An 18,455-nucleotide genomic window follows, 5' to 3' on the forward strand; every position below is an offset into this window, starting at 1 on the left:
GCTGTGCCCCATGTGGCACTCCAGCAAAGGGCAGAAACCACTCAGCCTCTTTCTGAGGTGTCCATGGCTTGCCTTGGGATGGGACAGGGAGGCCCCTGTCCTTTGGTTGCATGTGGGGAAACCCTCATTCAAACTGGACTTGCCCCAACAGAATTAATTGACTTGTGAGTGTGAAGTCTGGGGGGTGCATCACTTTTAGGTACAGCTGGATCCAGGGGTTCCCGCCATGTTTTCGGGACTCCCCACCCCTCTGGGTGGGCTTCATGCTCATGTGGCCCTCTCCTCTTGGTAGCCAAGTCAGCCTCAGCAGCTCCAGGCAGGCTCCTGATTTCCTGGCAGCCCCAGAAAACAAAAAGAGCTCTCTCTCTTATTGGTTCTACAGAAGTCCCGTAGCTGACTTTCACTGGCTGAACTAGGGTCACTTATGCTCCCTGAACCAATTGCTGAGGCCAGGGCAGGCCTGGGATACCCGCCTATCCCTGGGGCTAGGGAGTAGAGTCAGTCTTCCCAAACCACAAGCCTGTGGGGGAAGTTCCCCAAAGGCCAAGCCAGACTTGAAGGCAGATGGTGGGGGCTGGAGGCTAACAGCAGACGTTCCAGCTGGCCCCATGGAGGGTTAGCCACCTCTGGGGGGGAGGTACCGAAGGAGGGCAAAGGGGTGCCAGGACCCTTAGCCTTGGTCCCACTCCGTAGAATGGGTACAAGCCTCCAAGTGGCCATGGGATCGTAGATAGGGATCAAGGAGAATGGGAGGCCCTCAGGGGTGGTCCCATGTCATTCCCTCTGGGGCGCCTCCTGTAGAAGCTCCCCCTGCTCCGACCTCACCCCCCCAGCCCTTCCTGTCTGCCGCCGACCCACTGGTGGGGTGGAGCTGGGAGGACAGAGCTCAGAGCCCCCCCCCGCCAGTCGCAAGGCAGAACTGGCAGGAGCCATGAAGACTGATTGCAAACATGTGGGTTCCATTCTCTGAAATTCCATGGGGTTTACACATGAGACTGCGGCAGACAGCAGCTCGGAGGGACAGAGATTTGTGTGTGCTCACACTGGGCTGGACACGAGCTCCTCCCGCCCGGCCCCGCAGAACGGTCGGCTCGGGAGGCCTCGCCCGGGCCTGGCTGTGCTGTTGTTTCAGCCAAGGCCTCTGCGGCCCGCACCAGGCGCTGCTCCCGGGTACACGGGCCGGCCTGGGCGACGTTTCTGGCCTGGTGGTCAGCACACGGTCGCGACAACTCGGAGGCCTCTGGTGCTGCCCCTTCCATCTTGGGCAAACGGCTCTGCTTCTCTGTGCCCCGATTTCCTAGTCTGTAAAATGGGTGTGATGATTGTACGTACCTCACAGGGCCGTTGGGGAGTTGGCATGTGGTGAATTAACACAGTGCAGAGTGCTCAGAACTGTCCAGGAGCACAGTGAGGGCTGTGCGAGCTAGTGACTACCACTGGTGTGGGCCTGGTGATCATTCGTTGGCATCCCCTCAAGGTCCAGTGTTGTGCTGGGTCCCTGAGGTACCGCTTGAGGAGCTCCCTGTCCGATTAACAGTAAGGAGAAAAGACTCCAGGGAGGCCTCCGAATTCTATCCCCAGAGGCCATTGCCCTGGTTGCGTGACCTCAAGGTGGACACACAGGGATCGTTGTGTTTCCAAATCTGTCCCCAGCCAGACTTGGGCAGGAAGAGGGCAGAGCAGGAAGCCCTCTGGGCTGGAGGGTGGTCAGGCCTTGGTATGGTGTGACTGCTGCAGGGTCCCCAGTCTCCCTCCCTCTCAGGCTCTCGGAGGTCGGGCTCGGAGTGTGAGGAGGCAGGACATGGCCCACCGGGGCCCTCAGGTCAGAAGAACCTAGTGCAGGGTGGGGGCTCCAGACGTAAAGCTCAGAGAGGTCACTAAGGCGGCAGGGTGGGCATAGCCCTGCCCCCTGGTCTCTGCCCCTCGCCCTAGGCCTCAGGTTCAGGCCTGTTTCTGGCCTGGGAGGCAGACAATAGGAGTTCAAAGACCAGCTCTGCCCTCTGACCTCAGGTGTATCACCACCTGCCCTCCCTCACTTCCTTCCTTTTTTGAAGTAACCCCCCGCTCCATCAGGCCTCAGTGGCTGCACCTCCAACATGGGAATGCTGATGCCCAGGCCAGCCCCGGGACTCTCTGGGGGACTGGCGCCTCTGCCCGGGGGCTGGGACTCTCGCCTGCGGAAGTGGGGAAGGGTGTGGAGCCTGGTGGCACCAAGGTCCTCAGGGCCCGTTTCCCTCGGGCCATCCAGAAGTCTGGAGTTTCTTTTTTCTGCATCATTTAACGTGTGTCAGTCTGGAAGCCGAGTCTCAGAGAGTGGGTGCAGCCCCACATTTTATAGTTGGGAAAGATGAGGCCCAGCGATGGGGAAGGGGGCCAGTCCCGGAGCAGCCACGGGGGCACTGGTTCCATCACTGGGCTGCTTATTTCATTGCTCTGTGCCTCAGTTTCCTCATCTGTAAAATGGGGCCAATAAAGCCTCCTGCCCAGAGGCTTGTCTTGAGGGTCAAATGAGATGGTGTGTGGGAGGGGAGGTAGGCTGCAGCCGTAGGCTGGGGTGGCCGTGAGTCCTGTCCCTTCTGAAATTCTCCCGCATCACCCTCACCTCCTTGTGTTTTGACTGCAGAGCCCTCAGGACTGCCCTCAGATTTTGCCCTCACCCCTGGCACCCATGCCCACAGGCAGCTCACAGAGCATCCCAGTGCATCTGGCCAACGCTGCCTTCCAGGTAGGTGGGGGCCGGGCCCAGGCGGGGCAGAAGGCTGGGGAGAATGCCGTCCCGGATGGGGACCCACGCTCTGGGCCCTCCACCCACACTTTGGTTTTGTGTCTCTGAGTTTCCAGGTTCTGTTTGAGAAAGCCCCAGTGTGGTTGCAGGGGGTTGGAGGAGAGAGAAGTGGGTGGTGAGGGCCCAGCCCAAGGGACAGCAGGTTGCTAACAGCTCCTGAGGGCAACTCTGGTCAGGACCCACTGTGTATGGAAATGCTTTGGCCGGGACCCCCAGACTCCCCTCCCCTCCGAAGCTCTCCTGGCAGAGCTGGGCTGCAGGCCATGGACCTGGTCCGTGTCCTGCCCGCCCCGCCCCTAGGCTGAACTGTGATTCTGGACACACTTCTTCAGTTCATGGCTGACCTGTCTTACCTGAAGAAGGGCCCTGTGCTGCCCCATTCCCCATTGTCCCGATGGGGAAAAGGAGACCCAGAAAGGAGAAGTAGGTGTACATGACGTAGGCCTGGACTTGCACCCTAGCCCTGGACTCCTAAGACAGTGCTCTTCCCTGCAATCTGCCTTCACTTCCCCACCCCCGCATGGGGAGGAGGAGCAGCAGCTCCTTTCTGGGTCCCTCCTGGAAGAGTGTCTTGGGTGGGAAGTGTTGACAAGTTCTGGAAGTGTGCCAGCCGTCCCCCTCCCCCCTCCCCAGCTCCTGGGGAGTCACCATCTGTTGCTTCCAAGGGGGAGCGGAGGCCTGTGCTAGCTGTCACACATGGGGGGGCCACGTGCCAGGCACCTGGGGTGTGTCGGGCAGCCTCGTGGCTGGGGCTGGGGCTCTGTGAGCGGCGGGGGCCCGCGCCCTCTGACTGCACCCTGCCCGCCGTTGGGACAGAGCCTCCGGAGCATGAAGGTGCCTGGGCTGGCATGGACGGAGGTGCTGCTCCCTGGGGCTGCGGGAGCCTGGCAGGGGGAGGCCCAGGCCCTGGGTTTGGGTGCTGGCTGCTGCTTCCTGGGGGACATGTGTCTGCCCTCAGTGTGTCTGAGCGATCCCGGCCCTCTTGGCGCTGGGCCTGCTTCTAGAACATGAAGGGTGGGGGAGGTACAGAGCTTCCCAGGGGGACATGTGTCTGCCCTCAGTGTGCCTGAGCGATCCCGGCCCTCCTGGCCCTGGGCCTGCTTCTAGAACACGAAGGGTGGGGGGCGGGGGGTGGGGCACGGGCATAGCCCCCTGCCTGGGCTCTGCAGCAGCCCTTTTTGCTGGGCCTAACCCCCTGGGGAGCCCCAAGATAGCTTGGGCCTGCTGTCCCGAGTGGCTGAGGCCTGAGCCTCGGAGACTCAAGAGGACAGACCCCCCTCCTGGCTCAGCATGGGCAAATGAGCTCAACAGCCACCTTCCTGTGCTAGCTTCAGAGGGAAGGGGGAGACAGGGCAGGCCAGTGGGGGAGGGGAGTGCTGACCTGTGTTCTCCCCGGGGTGTCACATCTGCTAACAACAGGGACATAAACAGGAAGTCCTGCCACGAGGCTGGCCTAACACACATGGAACCTGAATTTGTTCAGTCAGCGAATATTTATGGATACTGTTCCCCAGAGGCCTGTGCTGGGCAAGATGAGGCTGGGGAGTCGGGGCCTGTTTATTTAGCCAACAAACATGTATCGAGCACCTCCTGCATACTAACAGCCAGCATATATTAGTTACTCACAGTGTGCAACCTGCTGAAGATACATGATCTCCCGTTTCCCCAGCAACCCTACAGAGTAGGGAAGCCCGTTTCTGCTGCTCAGTCGAGGGGACCAAGGCTCAGAGAGCAGAGCCCCTAGCAAAGGGTTGCACAGCCAGGAAGCAGCAGAGCTTGGGATTCAAACCGGTGGCACCTGAGCTCGTTCACTGCCACCCACTGCCCTTGGAGGCGTCACAGGGGCTGAGACCCAACCCCAACCCTTCCCAGGGGGTGGGGAGGCCAGTGTGAACAAGGCCTGGGCAGGGGGATAAGGGTGGCCCTTAACATACAGGGTGAGGGCAGGCTTTAGGAACTTTCCAGAGCCCCTAACATGCACCCAACCCCCTGCTAAATGAGTGAGTGATCAAATGAGGGGTGCCCACCTGATTTAAGGGGAGGGTCTGGGAAGTCTTTGGAACATGGGGCATTTGAACTGGATTCTGAAGGCTGTGTTGAGTTTTGCTGGGTGGTAAAAGTGGAGACAAGTTGTTTGGGTAGGAGGAATGGATGGGGCAAAGGCCCAGGGGCAGGGCAGCCCATGCCATGTCAAAGAATGTCCTGCAATGGCTTGGGCGTCAGTCTATGGGACAGAGGTGGGGGGCTGTAAGGTTCAAAGAACAGGTGGAGTCTCACTGGGATGAACCTTGAATGCCAGACATGCTAAAGAGTCAGGACTTTATGAGCTGAATAAACAACCATTGGTTTAGGCCACTGGGGGATGTTGGTGAGGCTTTTAGTGGCACGGAGAGCACAAGGCCAAAGTTCTAGGTGTTCCTGTACTCTTCGTCTCCCTCAAACATTGGACATGAAGGCCAGGAAGGACATTTGGGGGGGGGGGGGTAGGGGCCTGGGAGTAGAAGGACTCAGCCCACTCCTCAGGGCAGTAGGCCGTGATGTACTGCTGATGGAGCTAGAGGGTAATGAGTGCTGATCCGACTTTCCTTAGCGCCCCCATGTCTCCCAGGGTGCAGCCCTAGAATGTAGCTTTGGGCCAGAGGAGATCTTTGAAGCCATATGGGTGAATGAATCCACCGTACACTGCAACCAAGTGGTGGTGAGTGGTGTGGCTCCAGTGTGGGGGGCGGGGGGCGGGGGGGACAGCCTGCCCAAGTCCAGATGCTGTACTCCTTCCTTCCCACCTTATTCCCTTCCTCCCTCTGATCCCCCGATCCTCAACAGCCCTGCCCTCTCCTCTCTCCAGGACATCCATCCCCTCCCCCAGCAGAGACCTAGACACCACCCATGCCTCCCATGCTTTCTTGTCCTTTTGCAGCTGCACACGACCCAGAAGAGCCAGGTGTTTCCACTCAGCCTCCAACTAAAGGGGCAGCCAGCCCGATTCTTGGACAGCCCTGACCCCATGACAGGTGGGGGCCCCCATCTACCCCATATGGCCACAGGGGACTCAGCCTTAATGGGTGGGGCTCTACCTTGGGAGACTCAGCCAGTGCTCACTACACAGTCACAGATGTCCCATCGTGTTGTTCCCTAACACACAGGTTCTCAGATCCGAGCCTTGCCATTCTGTACTTGGTCACTTGCTTGGTACTTATTTATTCACTGAGCAGCTACTCTGGGGCAGACTTCTCTATGCGAACGGCTGTGCAGCGGCAGGCCCTTGCTTAGCCTTCCCCCTCTGAGCCTCATCCTCCCCAGGTGACATGAGGCACGGGCCCTTTCCTGGAAGGCTTGGTGAGGATTTGCTGAGATGATGCACACAAATCTTACAGCTGTGTCTGGGATGTAGTTAGCACCCCCAAATGGTAGCTGGTGTCCTTACTGTTCCTGCATGTATTGAATCAGTCCCCCAAGAGCCTGTCCATGGGGAGCCTCAGATATCCCTGGTGGACATGGGGGCCCCCCACATCCCCACCATGAAGGCCCCAGAGAGACCGCAGAACCAGCCTGCATACCCAGGGCCCTGAAGAACCCTCCCTGCACTCCCTTTGGGCCACTCCGAGGGTCTGAGGCCCTGGTGCCCGCAGAGCCCACATTGCTCAGTGATTCCCCAGCATCCCAGAGCCCCAGTGGGGAGTAAACAGACCCACTCAGGCCTGGGTGTGAATCCTGGCCTGGCACTCACAGGCTGTGGGACCTTGGGCAAGTCGTTCCTCCCCTCTGAGCCTCAGTCTCTTACCTGTCCAATGGGGTTAGTAAAGCGTGCCCCCTGATTGAATCATGGTGAGGACGGATGATTTTAATGAGGCTGTCACTGTGCTGTGCTGAGCGCAGGCCCTGGAGGGCTTGGAGAACCAGGACTCACCTCTTGGGGGGGATGCCACCGCGAGAGGGAGGGTGCCGAGGGTACCTCGGTCATGGGGGGGCTGCTGACTCATGCTGCCTCCGTCTCTCTCCCAGTGGAGGTCTATAACTGTGCCATGGGCAGCCCCGACTGTTCTCAGTGCCTGGGTCGGGAGGACCTGGGACACCTGTGCGTGTGGAGTGACGGCTGCCGCCTGCGGGGGCCCCTGCAGCCCCTGCCTGGCACCTGCCCCGCCCCCGAGATCCGTGCGGTAAGCACCCCCACCATGGAGGCCCATCGTACCCACGTGCCTACCTGTGCAACACACACAGCAGCCCGCACAGGCCCTCAGACCCGTGGCCCCTGTGCTTCACATGACGGAGCGTGTGCGTGCAGGGTGACCACCTGAGCACCTGCCGGGGGCCAGGCCCCCTCCGTGCCCGACACACAGCCGTGAACACAACACATAGCCACCCTCAACATGGAGCTAATGAGGTCGTGGGGGAGGAGGGTGGGCAGTAATAAGTACGGAAATAAATAATTTACATATAGAAGATAAGTGCGACAGAGAAAAATAGAGTAAAGGGGGGAGGCTGGAGTGGGAGAAATGCTGGGGCTCGGGGCTAGTTTTTATAGTGAGGTCAGGGAAACCTTGCTGATAGGGTGGTAACTGAGGTTGGCAGTAACCACCAAGCCTCAGATTTAAGGAAGAAAGTCCTAGGGAGGGATTGTCATTACCTTAGCCTGGGTCACGTGCCCCTCCCTGGCCCAGTTAGCTCTGGCCGGGATGCAGGATCATGTGGTCAGACGTGGCCACTGGGAGCGGACCTCATTATCCCCAGGAGACCCCACCTACCCAAGTTTCATTGATTTTGTGCGTGCACACTCACATCCCCACACCCATGTGAGCTCAGTAACCCACATGCACACCCTCACTGGCAGCCCCAGGGACCCGTCCAGTGAGCAGTGGCCCAACCCTCTCAGAGCCAGAACCTTCTCCTGAGTAGCAGGTGGACGTGGTCCTACCTCCTCCTGGATGTGTGCAGTAGTGGGGGGGGGGGGAAGCTGCTGAAGTCCTAGCCTCAGAACTTCATTCATCCTCTGTCACCGGGCAGATCGAGCCCCTGAGTGGCCCCTTGGACGGCGGGACCTTGCTGACCATCCGAGGCAGGAACCTAGGCCGGCGGCTTAGCGACGTGGCCCATGGCGTGTGGATTGGCAGCGTGGCCTGTGAGCCCCTGGCTGACAGATACACGGTGTCAGAGCAGTGAGTAGTGGGCAGGGCCCGGGGTGGTTCTGAATGACCTCTAGCGACCCGCCCCCAACAGTGCCAGCCACAGTTCTGCCCTCTCCCCTCGGCCATCCCACCCCCCTCGGCAGCCTGCTGCTCCCCAGAAATGGCCCACTGCCGGGTCTCCTGGACCTTGTCAAGCCATTCCCCCCTTCCCTGTGCATCCTGCCCTTTTCTGCTGTGGCCACTCATCTTTACCCTTCAAGTTCCCATTTCATTGTCTCCTGCTCTGGGAAGCCCTCCCATGTGCCCCTAGACCACTGCACTTCCACAGAAGCCTTGCGCTGATAAAAAATAAAACAAACAACAAAAACCTTGCGGTTAACAAAGCATGGGGCTGCCTGTGTGGTACAAGGGTCCAGGCCTACAGCTGTGGGGCCGGGCCCAGAGAGGCTCTAGAGAAGCAGGGAGTGAGCTGGAGTTCCTTCTGGGCGGGCTGTAAGGCAAGCTTGCAGAAAGGCCATCAGTCTACCCCCTGGGCCAACGTTCTCATGGTTGGAGAACGTTCAGGTCCAAAGAGACGGTCTTATCCAGCCCCTTTTTCATATAGTTGCAGAACTGTGGGAAAGTCCTGGGGAAGAGCCTGGCATCAGGGTGGCAGTTTTCTAACTGATAGGGAATGGTTTCGGTATTTTGATGTGGGTGACGCCGTTGGGTGTCCTGGCCGCGTGGCCGCCCCAGCTGTGAGCGGGCGGGGCAGGTAGCTGAGCGCAGGCGTGGGGAGCTCACACACCCTCAGGGTGTACTGGGGGGCGTCATTCAAGGGAGAACACCCAGCCCCTGAGCTCCTTGGGCTGCTCCGCTGACCAGAGCTGCCTCCCCCCCAGGATTGTGTGTGCCACAGGGCCAGCGCCAGGGGCGTTCTCAGACGTGGTGACGGTGAACGCCTCTAAGGAGGGCAAGTCACGGGAGCGCTTCTCCTATGTGGTAAGGGAGGCCGCGCCCACCTTCCTGCCCCCCCCACCAGGTCCACACCTGGGGGATAGCCTGAAGCCTGACCACCTGTCTTCCTCCCCACAGCTGCCCCTGGTCCAATTCCTGGAGCCTGACAAGGGCCCCAAGGCCGGGGGCACCAGGATCACAATCCACGGGAGCGACCTCCATGTGGGCTCCGAGCTCCAAGTCCTGGTGAACGACACAGAGCCCTGCACAGAGCTCGTGTAAGCCCCGGGGCCTGGGCCACCCTTCCCAGCCCAGGGTAACTGGACGGCTGGGGGCTAGAGGGGTGGAGGGACATCCTTGCACCAGGCATTACTCGGGTCTTCACTGGCTGTGTCCTCTTGGCCAAACCCCTCTCCCTCTCTGAGCCTCCGTTTCCTCATCTGGTAAGAACAGCAGTTACGAGTAGTACTCTGTGCCTGGTATACAGTAGGTGCTTCATAAGTGACAGCTGCAGTGAAAATGGTGATGGTTGTGCACATTCCGAGATCCTCCGGCTGGCCCAGAGGTGTGTCTGCTGGCAGGGGTGGGGTCCACAGCCTCTTGGTGAAATGCCTCTGTCTTTATTATTCACTTACTGTGTACCAGGCCCCAAGGATGGGCATTGCTGTGGAAACCAGGAAGAGCCCAGCACAGTCTCAGCCCTCAGGGGACAGCAGACACTCCCACGGGAAATAGAAACATCTGAGATTGGGGGGAAGGTCCGTGTTTTCAGAGCCACCCCTCAGCAGGGGTGGCCATTGAGAGAGGAGCTCTGGGAAGGCTTCCTGGATGATGCGGAATGGGGCAGAAAACTGGGAAGTAGGGGCAGGGTCTGAGAAGGGAGGGTTGAAGGTGGGGAGCACGGCCTGAGCAAAGGTGTGGCGGCGGGAATATGGAAACAACAGGTTTCTGTGCAAGGGGCCAGAAGCCCAGGCTGGGGCCCATCGAGGAGGCCTGGAAGCCAGGCCAAGTGCACGGGCTTATGCCCTGGGCGATGGGGCAGGCAGGGGCAACCAGGGGGAGGTGGGGGCCGTGCTGACGATGCCACTGCCCTTCTGCAGGCGCACGGACACCAGCATCGCCTGCACGGTGCCTGAGGGCGCCCTACCGGCCCCCGTGTCTGTGTGCGTGCGCTTCGAGCGCCGGGGCTGTGTGCGCGGAAACCTCACCTTCCAGTACATGCAGAACCCGGTCATCACGGCCATCAGTCCCCGCCGCAGCCCCGTCAGGTGAGACCCCGCACCCTGCCCCGCAGGCTGAGCTGGCTCTCCGGGGCTGCGGGTGGCCTGACGCAGCTTGCCGTCTCCTGCAGTGGCGGCAGGACCATCACGGTGGCTGGCGAGCGTTTCCACATGGTGCAGAATGTGTCCATGGCCGTGCACCACATCGGCCGGGAGCCCACGGTGAGGGGGCAAGGGGCAAAGGCAGGTGGGGAGCAGCCCGTGGCCCTGATTGACCAAGCCTCACTCTGCTGCATCTCCCCTATCTCTGCCTCTCTCTCTGTCTCCTGAAACCTCAATCGTCTCTTCCCCATTTCTCCATGTCTGTCTGCCTGTCCCTAACCTTGGCCTTGGCCCTGGCCCTCCCCTCCCAGCTCTGCAAGGTTCTCAACTCCACCCTCATCACCTGCCCATCCCCGGGGGCTCTGAGCAATGCATCGGCACCAGTGGACTTCTTCATCAACGGGCGGGCCTACGCTGACGAGGTGGCGGTGGCCGAGGAGCTGCTGGACCCCGAGGAGGCGCGGCGGGGCGGCAGGTTCCGCCTGGACTACCTCCCTGACCCACAGTTCTCCACGGCCAAGAGGGAGAAGTGGATCAAGCACCACCCCGGGGAGCCGCTCACCCTGGTCATCCATGTGAGTGCCAGCAGGTGCCGGGGCGGGGGCGTGAGTGGGGCCGGGCTCTGCCATGGACCTCAGTGAGCACCCCGACTCTGCTCCCGCAGAAGGAGCAGGACAGCCTGGGGCTCCAGAGCCATGAGTACCGGATCAAGATAGGCCAAGTGGCTTGTGACATCCAGATTGTCTCGGATAGAGTCATCCACTGCTCAGTCAATGAGTCCCTGGGCACAGCCGAGGGGCAGTTGCCCATCACGGTGAGTGAGCGGGGCACCCCAGGTGGAGGCGGCCCCGGCCGCCAGCCCTGCCCCATCTGCTTGAGTGTCTACCCCTTCCCCGCATGTCAGAGCTAAGCATTTTGGTGCTCAGTAGGTGAGGCAAGGGGAGCAAAGCAGAGCTTTACATCCCCACTTGACAGATGAGGCCCAAGAACTTAGTGACCTGCTTCAGGTCAATGATCGGCCTGGATAGGCCTGATGGGGTTGGACTTTTCAGAGGCCATAAGAAGTTGCCCCTGCTCCACTTAATGCTCCCCCCAGAGGCTGGGCTGCCAGTCACCATGCAGAGTCACAGAGGGGAGGGAAACTGGGGGAGGGCAGAGAGGGCCCAGAAGTGGGACCTTTTCTATGCTGTACCTGCTTGCATGCCTCCTGGGGTGGGGAGCTCCCTCCCTCCCAGGCAGCTCATGCTGCCCAGGACTGCTCTGACCGGGAAAACTCCCTTTCACCCACACCCCGGTCCCCGCTGTGCCCTCTGAATCCTCAGACTCTGCCTGCTCCCTGGCTCCTTGAACAGCCCTCCAGGTGCTTGGCGACAGCAGCTAGGTCCTCTGGCTCCTCCACTGCTCCTCCCAGGCTGTAATAGTAAACAGCGCCCCCTGTACTGAGAGTCCCCTCTCAGGCCGGCCTTGCCCAGCATCCTCTCATTTAGCCCTCATGGCATCCGCAGGAGGTGGGCATGGTTATCTGTGTTATGGACATGGCATCTGAGGTTCAAAGAGGTTAGGGGGCTTGCCCAGGACCCCGCAGCCAGTGAGGAGAGGAGCCAGTGCACAAGGCCAGGGAAGCTACAGCTCCCTCTGCCCACCTCCGCACAGATCCAGGTAGGGAACTTCAACCAGACCATCGCCACGCTGCAGCTGGGGGGCAGTGAGACGGCCATCATTGTGTCCATCGTCATCTGCAGTGTCCTACTTCTGCTCTCTGTGGTTGGTAAGGACCCCTTCCCTCCTGACGCCTGGGAGGGTGGCCCTGCCCCGCCTTGTCCCAGCCCCTCTGCACAGCGGCAGAGAGAAGAAAAGGCACGATGGGCTTGGGACACAAGCTTGAGCAAAGGCCTGGTGGCGGGTCACTCACTGACAGCTGTGCCCTGGCTCCAGCTCACGCGGGCCGAGGGGGATAGAGGCTGGGGGGCGCACCGAGTCTGGGCTGTGGGCCCTGGGCGCTTGGCAGAGGAACTTGGAACCTTGTCCTCTAGGTAATAAAGAGCTACTGAGGGAACTTAAAAGAGGGTTGTTCAGGGAAGATTAACCTACATATTCGGTAGGCTACCCCACTCTTAAAATAGTGGTTATGAAAGTGATACAGTTGATTCTTGAACAACGTGGGGGTTAGGGGCACTGACCCCCGCACAGTCAGAAGTCCACAGATAAGTTTTGATTCCCCCAAAACTTAAGTACTGATAACTAAACACTCAAACACATATTTTGTATGTTATATGTATTACATACTGCATTCTTACAACAAAGTAAGCTAGAGAAAAGAAAGTGTCATTAAAGAAATCATAAGGAAGAGGGGACCTGGGTGGCTCAGTCATTAAGCGTCTGCCTTCAGCTCAAGTCATGGTCTCAGGGTCCTGGGATCGAGCCCCGCATCGGGCCCCCTCCTCAGTGGGGAGCCTGCTTCTCCCTCTGCCTGCCGCTCTTCCCCCCTGCTCCTGCACACGTGCTCTCTCTCCCTCTCTCAAATAAATAAAATAATCTTAAAAAAAAAAAAAGAAAATCAGAAGGAAGAAAAAATACATTTACAGTTCTTACTGTATTTATTTTTTAAAAATCTGCATCCAAATGGACCCACACAGTTTAAACCCAGTTGTTCAAAGGTCGGCTGCATGCGTGTGTGTGTGTGTGTGTGTGTGTGTGAGATTTTCCCATTCCCCACCCCAGAAAGGGATTATGATGTAATACTGCTGTGTAATCTTTTTTTAAAATATATTTTTATTTTATTTTATTATGTTAGTCACCATACATTACATCATTAGTTTTTGTTGTTGTTGTTGTTGTTTTTATTTATTTGAGACAGAGAGAATGAGAGACAGAGAGCATGAGAGGGAGGAGGGTCAGAGGGAGAAGCAGACTCCCTGCAGAGCAGGGAGCCCGATGCGGGACTCGATCCCGGGACTCCAGGATCATGACCTGAGCCGAAGGCAGTCGCTTAACCAACTGAGTCACCCAGGCGCCCCTACATCATTAGTTTTTGATGTAGTGTTCCACGATTCATTGTTTGTGTATAATACCCAGTGCTCCATGCAGAACATGCCCTCCTTAATACCCATCACCAGGCTAACTCATCCCCTCACCCCCCTCCCCTCTAGAACCCTCAGTTTGTTTCTGAGAGTCCATAGTCTCTCATGGTTCGTGTCCCCCTCCGATTTCCCTCCCTTCATTTTTCCCTTCCTTCTTATGTCCTCCATGCTATTCCTTATGTTCCACAAATAAGTGAAACCATATGATAATTGACTTTCTCTGCTTGACTTATTTCACTTAGCGTGATCTCCTCCAGTCCCATCCATGTTGATGTAAAAGTTGGGTATTCATCCTTTCTGATGGCTGAGTAATATTCCATTGTATATATGGACCACATCTTCTTTATCCATTCATCTGTTGCAGGGCATCTCGGCTCTTACACAGTTTGGCTATTGCGGACATTGCTGCTATGAACACTGGGGTGCATATGGCCCTTCTTTTCACTACATCTGTGTCTTTGGGGTAAATACCCAGTAGTGCAATTGCTGGGTCATAGAGTAGCTCTATTTTTAATTTTTTGAGGAACATCCACACTGTTTTCCAAAGTGGCTGTACCAATTTGCATTCCCACTGACAGTGTAAGAGGGTTCCCCTGCTGTGTAATCTTTTAAATGTTTCATAATTTTTTGATCTTTTAAATGTTTCACAAGTTAACACCTGGTCGTTGTGGAAATAATTGAAACTGATAAAAAACAGAAAGAGAACAAAAATCACCCATAATTCTCTCAACCAGGGAAAGTCACTGTTTACCCCTATTTTTGTATTGAATTATAATTGACATACAGTATTATATTAGTTTCAGGTGCGCAACATAGTGATTCAATATTTTTATACAGTTACCTTCTGTTACCTTACAAAGATATTACAATGTTATTGACTATATTCCCTATGTTGTACATTAGGTCCCCGAGGCTTATTTATTTTATAAGTGGAAGTTTATACCTCTTAATTCCCTTTACCTATTTCATCCAATCCCCCACAGCTCCCCTCTGTCAACCACCAGATTGTTCTCTGTATCTATGAGTCTGTTTCTGTTTTGTTTTTTTAGATTTCACATGTAAGTGAAATCACATAGCATTTGTCTTTCTCTGTCTGACTTCATAGCATAATACCCTCTAGGTCCTTCCATGTTGTCACAAATGGCCAGATTTCATTCTTTTTCAAGGCTGAGTAACATTTCATCGTATCTATACACCGCATCTTCTTTATCCATTCATCTATCCGTGGACACTTGGGTTGCTTACACGTCTTGGCTATTATAAATAATGCTGCAGTGAACATATAGATGCATGTATCTTTTTGAATTAGTTATTTCATTTTCTTCAATTAAGTACCCAGAAGTGGAATTGCTGGGTCCTAGTACAGTTGCATTTTTAATCTTTGAGGAACCTCCATACTGTTTTCCACAGTATGATGGCTACATTGATTTACGTGCCCACCAACAGTTTACCAGGGTTCCTTTTTCTCCACAGCCTCAGCAACACTTGTTAATTCTTGTCATTTTGACACCAGCCATTCTGACAGGTGTGAAGTGATATCCCATTGTGGTTGTGATTTGCATTTCCCTGATGATTAGTGATGATGAGCATCTTTTCATGTGTCTGTTGTCCATCTGCCTGTCTTCTTTGGAAAAATGTCTATTTAGGTCCTCTGCCCATTTGTTAATCAGATTGATTGTTTTTTAGTTGTATGAGTCTATATATTTTGGATATCAACGTTTTATTGGCTATATTGTTTGCCAGTATTGTCTTCCATTTATTTAGTAGGTTGCCTTTTTGTTTCGTGGATGGTTTCCTTTGCCATCCAAAAGCTTTTTAGTTTGATGTATTCCATTTGTTTATTTTTGCTTCTGCTGCCCTTGCCTGAGGAGACAGATCCAAAAAAAATACTGCTAAGACCGATGTCCAAGAGCTTACTGCCTATGTTTTCTTCTAAAAGTTTTATGGTTTCAAGCCTCCCATTTAAGTCTTTAAATCATTTTGACTTTATTTTTGTATATGGTGTAAGAAAGTGGTCTAATTTCATTCTTTTGCATGTGGCTGTCCAGATTTCCCAACAAATTTATTGAAGAAACTGTCTTTTCCCCCTTGTATATTCTTGCTTCCTTTGTTGAAGATTAATTGGCCATGTAAGTATGAGTTTATTTATAGACTCTATTCTGGTCCATTGATCTCTGTGCCTGGTTTTATGCCAGTACCATACTGTTTTGATTATAATAGCTTTGTGATATAGTTTGAAATCTGGGACCATGATACCTCCTGTTTGTTCTTCTTTCTCAAGATTGCTTTGGCTATTTGGGGTCTTTTGTGGTTCCATTTACATTTTAATTACTTATTCTAGTTCTGTGAAAAATGCCACTGGTATTTTGATGGAGATTGCATTGAATCTATAGATTGCTTTGGGTGCTCACTTCGGCAGCACATATATATGGATTGCTTTGGGCAGTATGGGCATTTTAACAATACTTCTAATGTAGGAGCAGGGTATAACTTCCCATTTTTTTGTTTCATCTTCAATTTTTCTCATCAATGTCTTTTAGTTTTCAGAGTACACGTTTTTTACCTCCTTGATTAAATTTATTCCTAGGTATTTTATTCTCTTTGATGCAATTGTAAATGATATTGTTTTATTTCTCTTTCTGAATAGTTATTTATTAGTGTATAGAAACAATAGATTTTTGTGTATTAATATTGTACCCTGTGACTTGACTGAATTTGTTTAGTAGTTGTAATAGTTTTTTGGTGGAGTCTTTAGGGTTTTCTGCATATATTATATCACCTGCAAACAGTGACAGTTTTACTTCTTCTTTTCCAATTTGGGTGCCTTTTATTTCTTTTTCTTGCCTAATTGCTGTGGCTACGACTTCTAAATGCTACGTTGATCAAGATTGGTGAGAATGGGCATCCTTCCTGATCTTAGAGGAAACACTTTCAGTTTTACATCATTGAGTTTGATATTAGCTGCGATCCATCCTATATGGCCTTTATTGTGTTGAGGTGCATTCCCTCTATATACCTACTTTGTTGAGAGTTTTTATCATAGATAGATATTGAATTTTGTCAAATTCTTTTTCTGCATCTATTTAGATGATCATATGATTTTTAGCCTTCAATTTTATGTTAATGTGGTGTATCACGTTGTGTGATTTGTGGATGTTAAACCATCCTTTTGTCCCTGCAATGAATCCTACTTGGTCATGGTGTATGATCCTTCTAATGTATTGTTGAATTTGGTTTGGTAATATTTTTTTGCAGATTTTTGCACCTTTGTTCATCAGTGATATTTTTCTCTTTTTTTTTTGTAGTGTCTCTGCCTGGTTTTAGTATGAGAGTAATGCTGGCTTCAAAAATGAGTTTGGAAATGTTCCTTCCTCTTTAATTTTTGGGGTTATGTCAAGAGGATAGGTATTAACTCTTCTTTCTTTCTTTTTTTTTTTTTTAAGATTTTATTTATGGGGCACCTGGGTGGCTCAGTTGGTTAAGTGACTGCCTTCGGCTCAGGTCATGATCCTGGAGTCCCGGGATTGAATCCCGCATCGGGCTCCCTGCTCGGCAGGGAGTCTGCTTCTCCCTCTGACCCTCCTCCCTCTCATGCTCTCTCTATCTCATTCTCTCTCTCAAATAAATAAATAAAATCTTAAAAAAAAAAGATTTTATTTATTTATTTGACAGAGAGAGAGACACACAGCGAGAGAGGGAACACAAGCAGGGGAGAGGGAGAGGGAGAAGCAGGCTTCCCGCTGAGCAGGGAGCCTGATGCGGGGCTCGATCCCAGGACCCTGGGACCATGACCTGAGCCGAAGGCAGTTGCTTAACGACTGAGCCACCCAGGCGCCCCTTAACTCTTCTTTAAATGTTTGATAGAATTCACCAGTGAAGCCATTTGGACCTGGACTTTTGTTTTAGGGGAGTTTTTTGATTACTGATTTAATTTCATTACTAGCAATCAGTGTATTCAGATTTCCTATTTCATGATTCAGTCTTAGAAGATTGTATATTTCTAGGAATTTGCCCATTTATTCCAAATTGTCTAATTTGTTGGTATATGACTGTATAGTATTCTTGTCTTTTGTATTTCTGTGGTATCAGTTATAATTTCTCTATTTTCATTTCTGATTTAATTTAGTCCTCTTTTTTGTCTTGATGAGCCTGGATAAAGGTTTGTCGATTTTGTTTCTTTTCAAAGAACCAGCTCTTGGTTTCGTTGACCTTTTCTATTACTTTTTAGTCTATTTCATTTATTTCCGCTCTGATCTTTATTTCCTTCCTTCTCCTAACTTTGAGTTTTGTTCTTCTTTTTCTACTTCCTGTAAAGTTAGATCATTTGAGACTTTTCTTGTTTCCTGAGGTATCACTGTAAACTTCCCTCTTAGAATGGTTTTTGCTGTGTCCCAAAGATTTTGGACTGTTTTTTTTTTTTCATTTGTCTCAATGTATTTTTTTATTTCCTCTTTGACTTCTTCATTTACCCATTGGTTGTTCAGTAGCATGTTGTTTAGTCTCTACATGTTTGTGCCTTTTCCCATTTTCTTCTTGTAATTAATTTCTAGTTTCATACTGTTGCGGTCAGAAAAAATATTTGATATTACTTCGTTTTCTTAAATTTATTGAGGCTTGTTTTGTGGCCTAATGTGTGACGTATCCTGGAGAATGTTCCATGTGCACTTGAAAAGAATGTGTATTTTGCTGTTTTTGGATGGAATGTTCTGTATGTATCTGTTAAGTTCATCTGGTCCAATGTGTCATTTAAGGATGATTTTCCATATTAATTTTCTGTCTGGGTGATCTATCCATTGATGTAAGTGGGGTGTTAAAGTCCCCTACTCTTATTGTGTTGCTGTCTATTTCTTCCTTTAGGCCTGTTAATATTTGCCTTGTATGTTTAGGTATGTTCAGTGCATTGATCTTTACAAATGTTATAATTCTCTTATCAGATTGACCCCTTTATCATTATGTAGTGTCCTTCTTTGTCTTTTATTACAGTCTTTATTTTAAAGTCTATTTTGTCTGATGTAAGTATTGCTACCCCAGCTTTTTTTTCATTTCCATTTATATGAAACGTGTTTTTCCACCCTTACTTTCAGTCTGTGCGTGTCCTTAGATATGAAGTGAGTCTCTTGTAGGCAGCCTATAGATAGGTTTTTTGTTGTTGTTTTTTTTTTAATCCACTCATCCACCCTATGTCTTTTGATGGGAGAAATCAGTCCAT

General features: G+C 52.7%; 1 protein-coding gene across 4 annotated transcripts in view; it reads left to right on the top strand.

Moving 5' to 3' along the window:
- PLXND1 (plexin D1) overlaps positions 1–18,455 on the top strand; it is a 58,122-nt gene that overhangs the window by 27,345 nt on the left and 12,322 nt on the right. For 3 of the 4 annotated variants that reach the window (XM_034998173.1, XM_034998175.1, XM_034998176.1), the window contains exons 9-20: positions 2,624–2,725; positions 5,376–5,483; positions 5,703–5,796; positions 6,788–6,942; positions 7,787–7,938; positions 8,790–8,889; positions 8,983–9,122; positions 9,945–10,112; positions 10,196–10,286; positions 10,478–10,741; positions 10,831–10,980; positions 11,820–11,934. In XM_034998173.1, coding sequence (XP_034854064.1) covers positions 2,624–2,725; positions 5,376–5,483; positions 5,703–5,796; positions 6,788–6,942; positions 7,787–7,938; positions 8,790–8,889; positions 8,983–9,122; positions 9,945–10,112; positions 10,196–10,286; positions 10,478–10,741; positions 10,831–10,980; positions 11,820–11,934 — 1,639 coding nt within the window. The remainder of the gene's footprint in view (positions 1–2,623; positions 2,726–5,375; positions 5,484–5,702; positions 5,797–6,787; positions 6,943–7,786; positions 7,939–8,789; positions 8,890–8,982; positions 9,123–9,944; positions 10,113–10,195; positions 10,287–10,477; positions 10,742–10,830; positions 10,981–11,819; positions 11,935–18,455) is intronic. The other variant, XM_034998174.1, reaches the window with a different exon arrangement.

Source organism: Mirounga leonina, unplaced genomic scaffold, assembly GCF_011800145.1.
Source record: "Mirounga leonina isolate KUSES-001 unplaced genomic scaffold, KU_Mleo_1.0 Mir_94, whole genome shotgun sequence".
NCBI lineage: Eukaryota > Metazoa > Chordata > Mammalia > Carnivora > Phocidae > Mirounga > Mirounga leonina.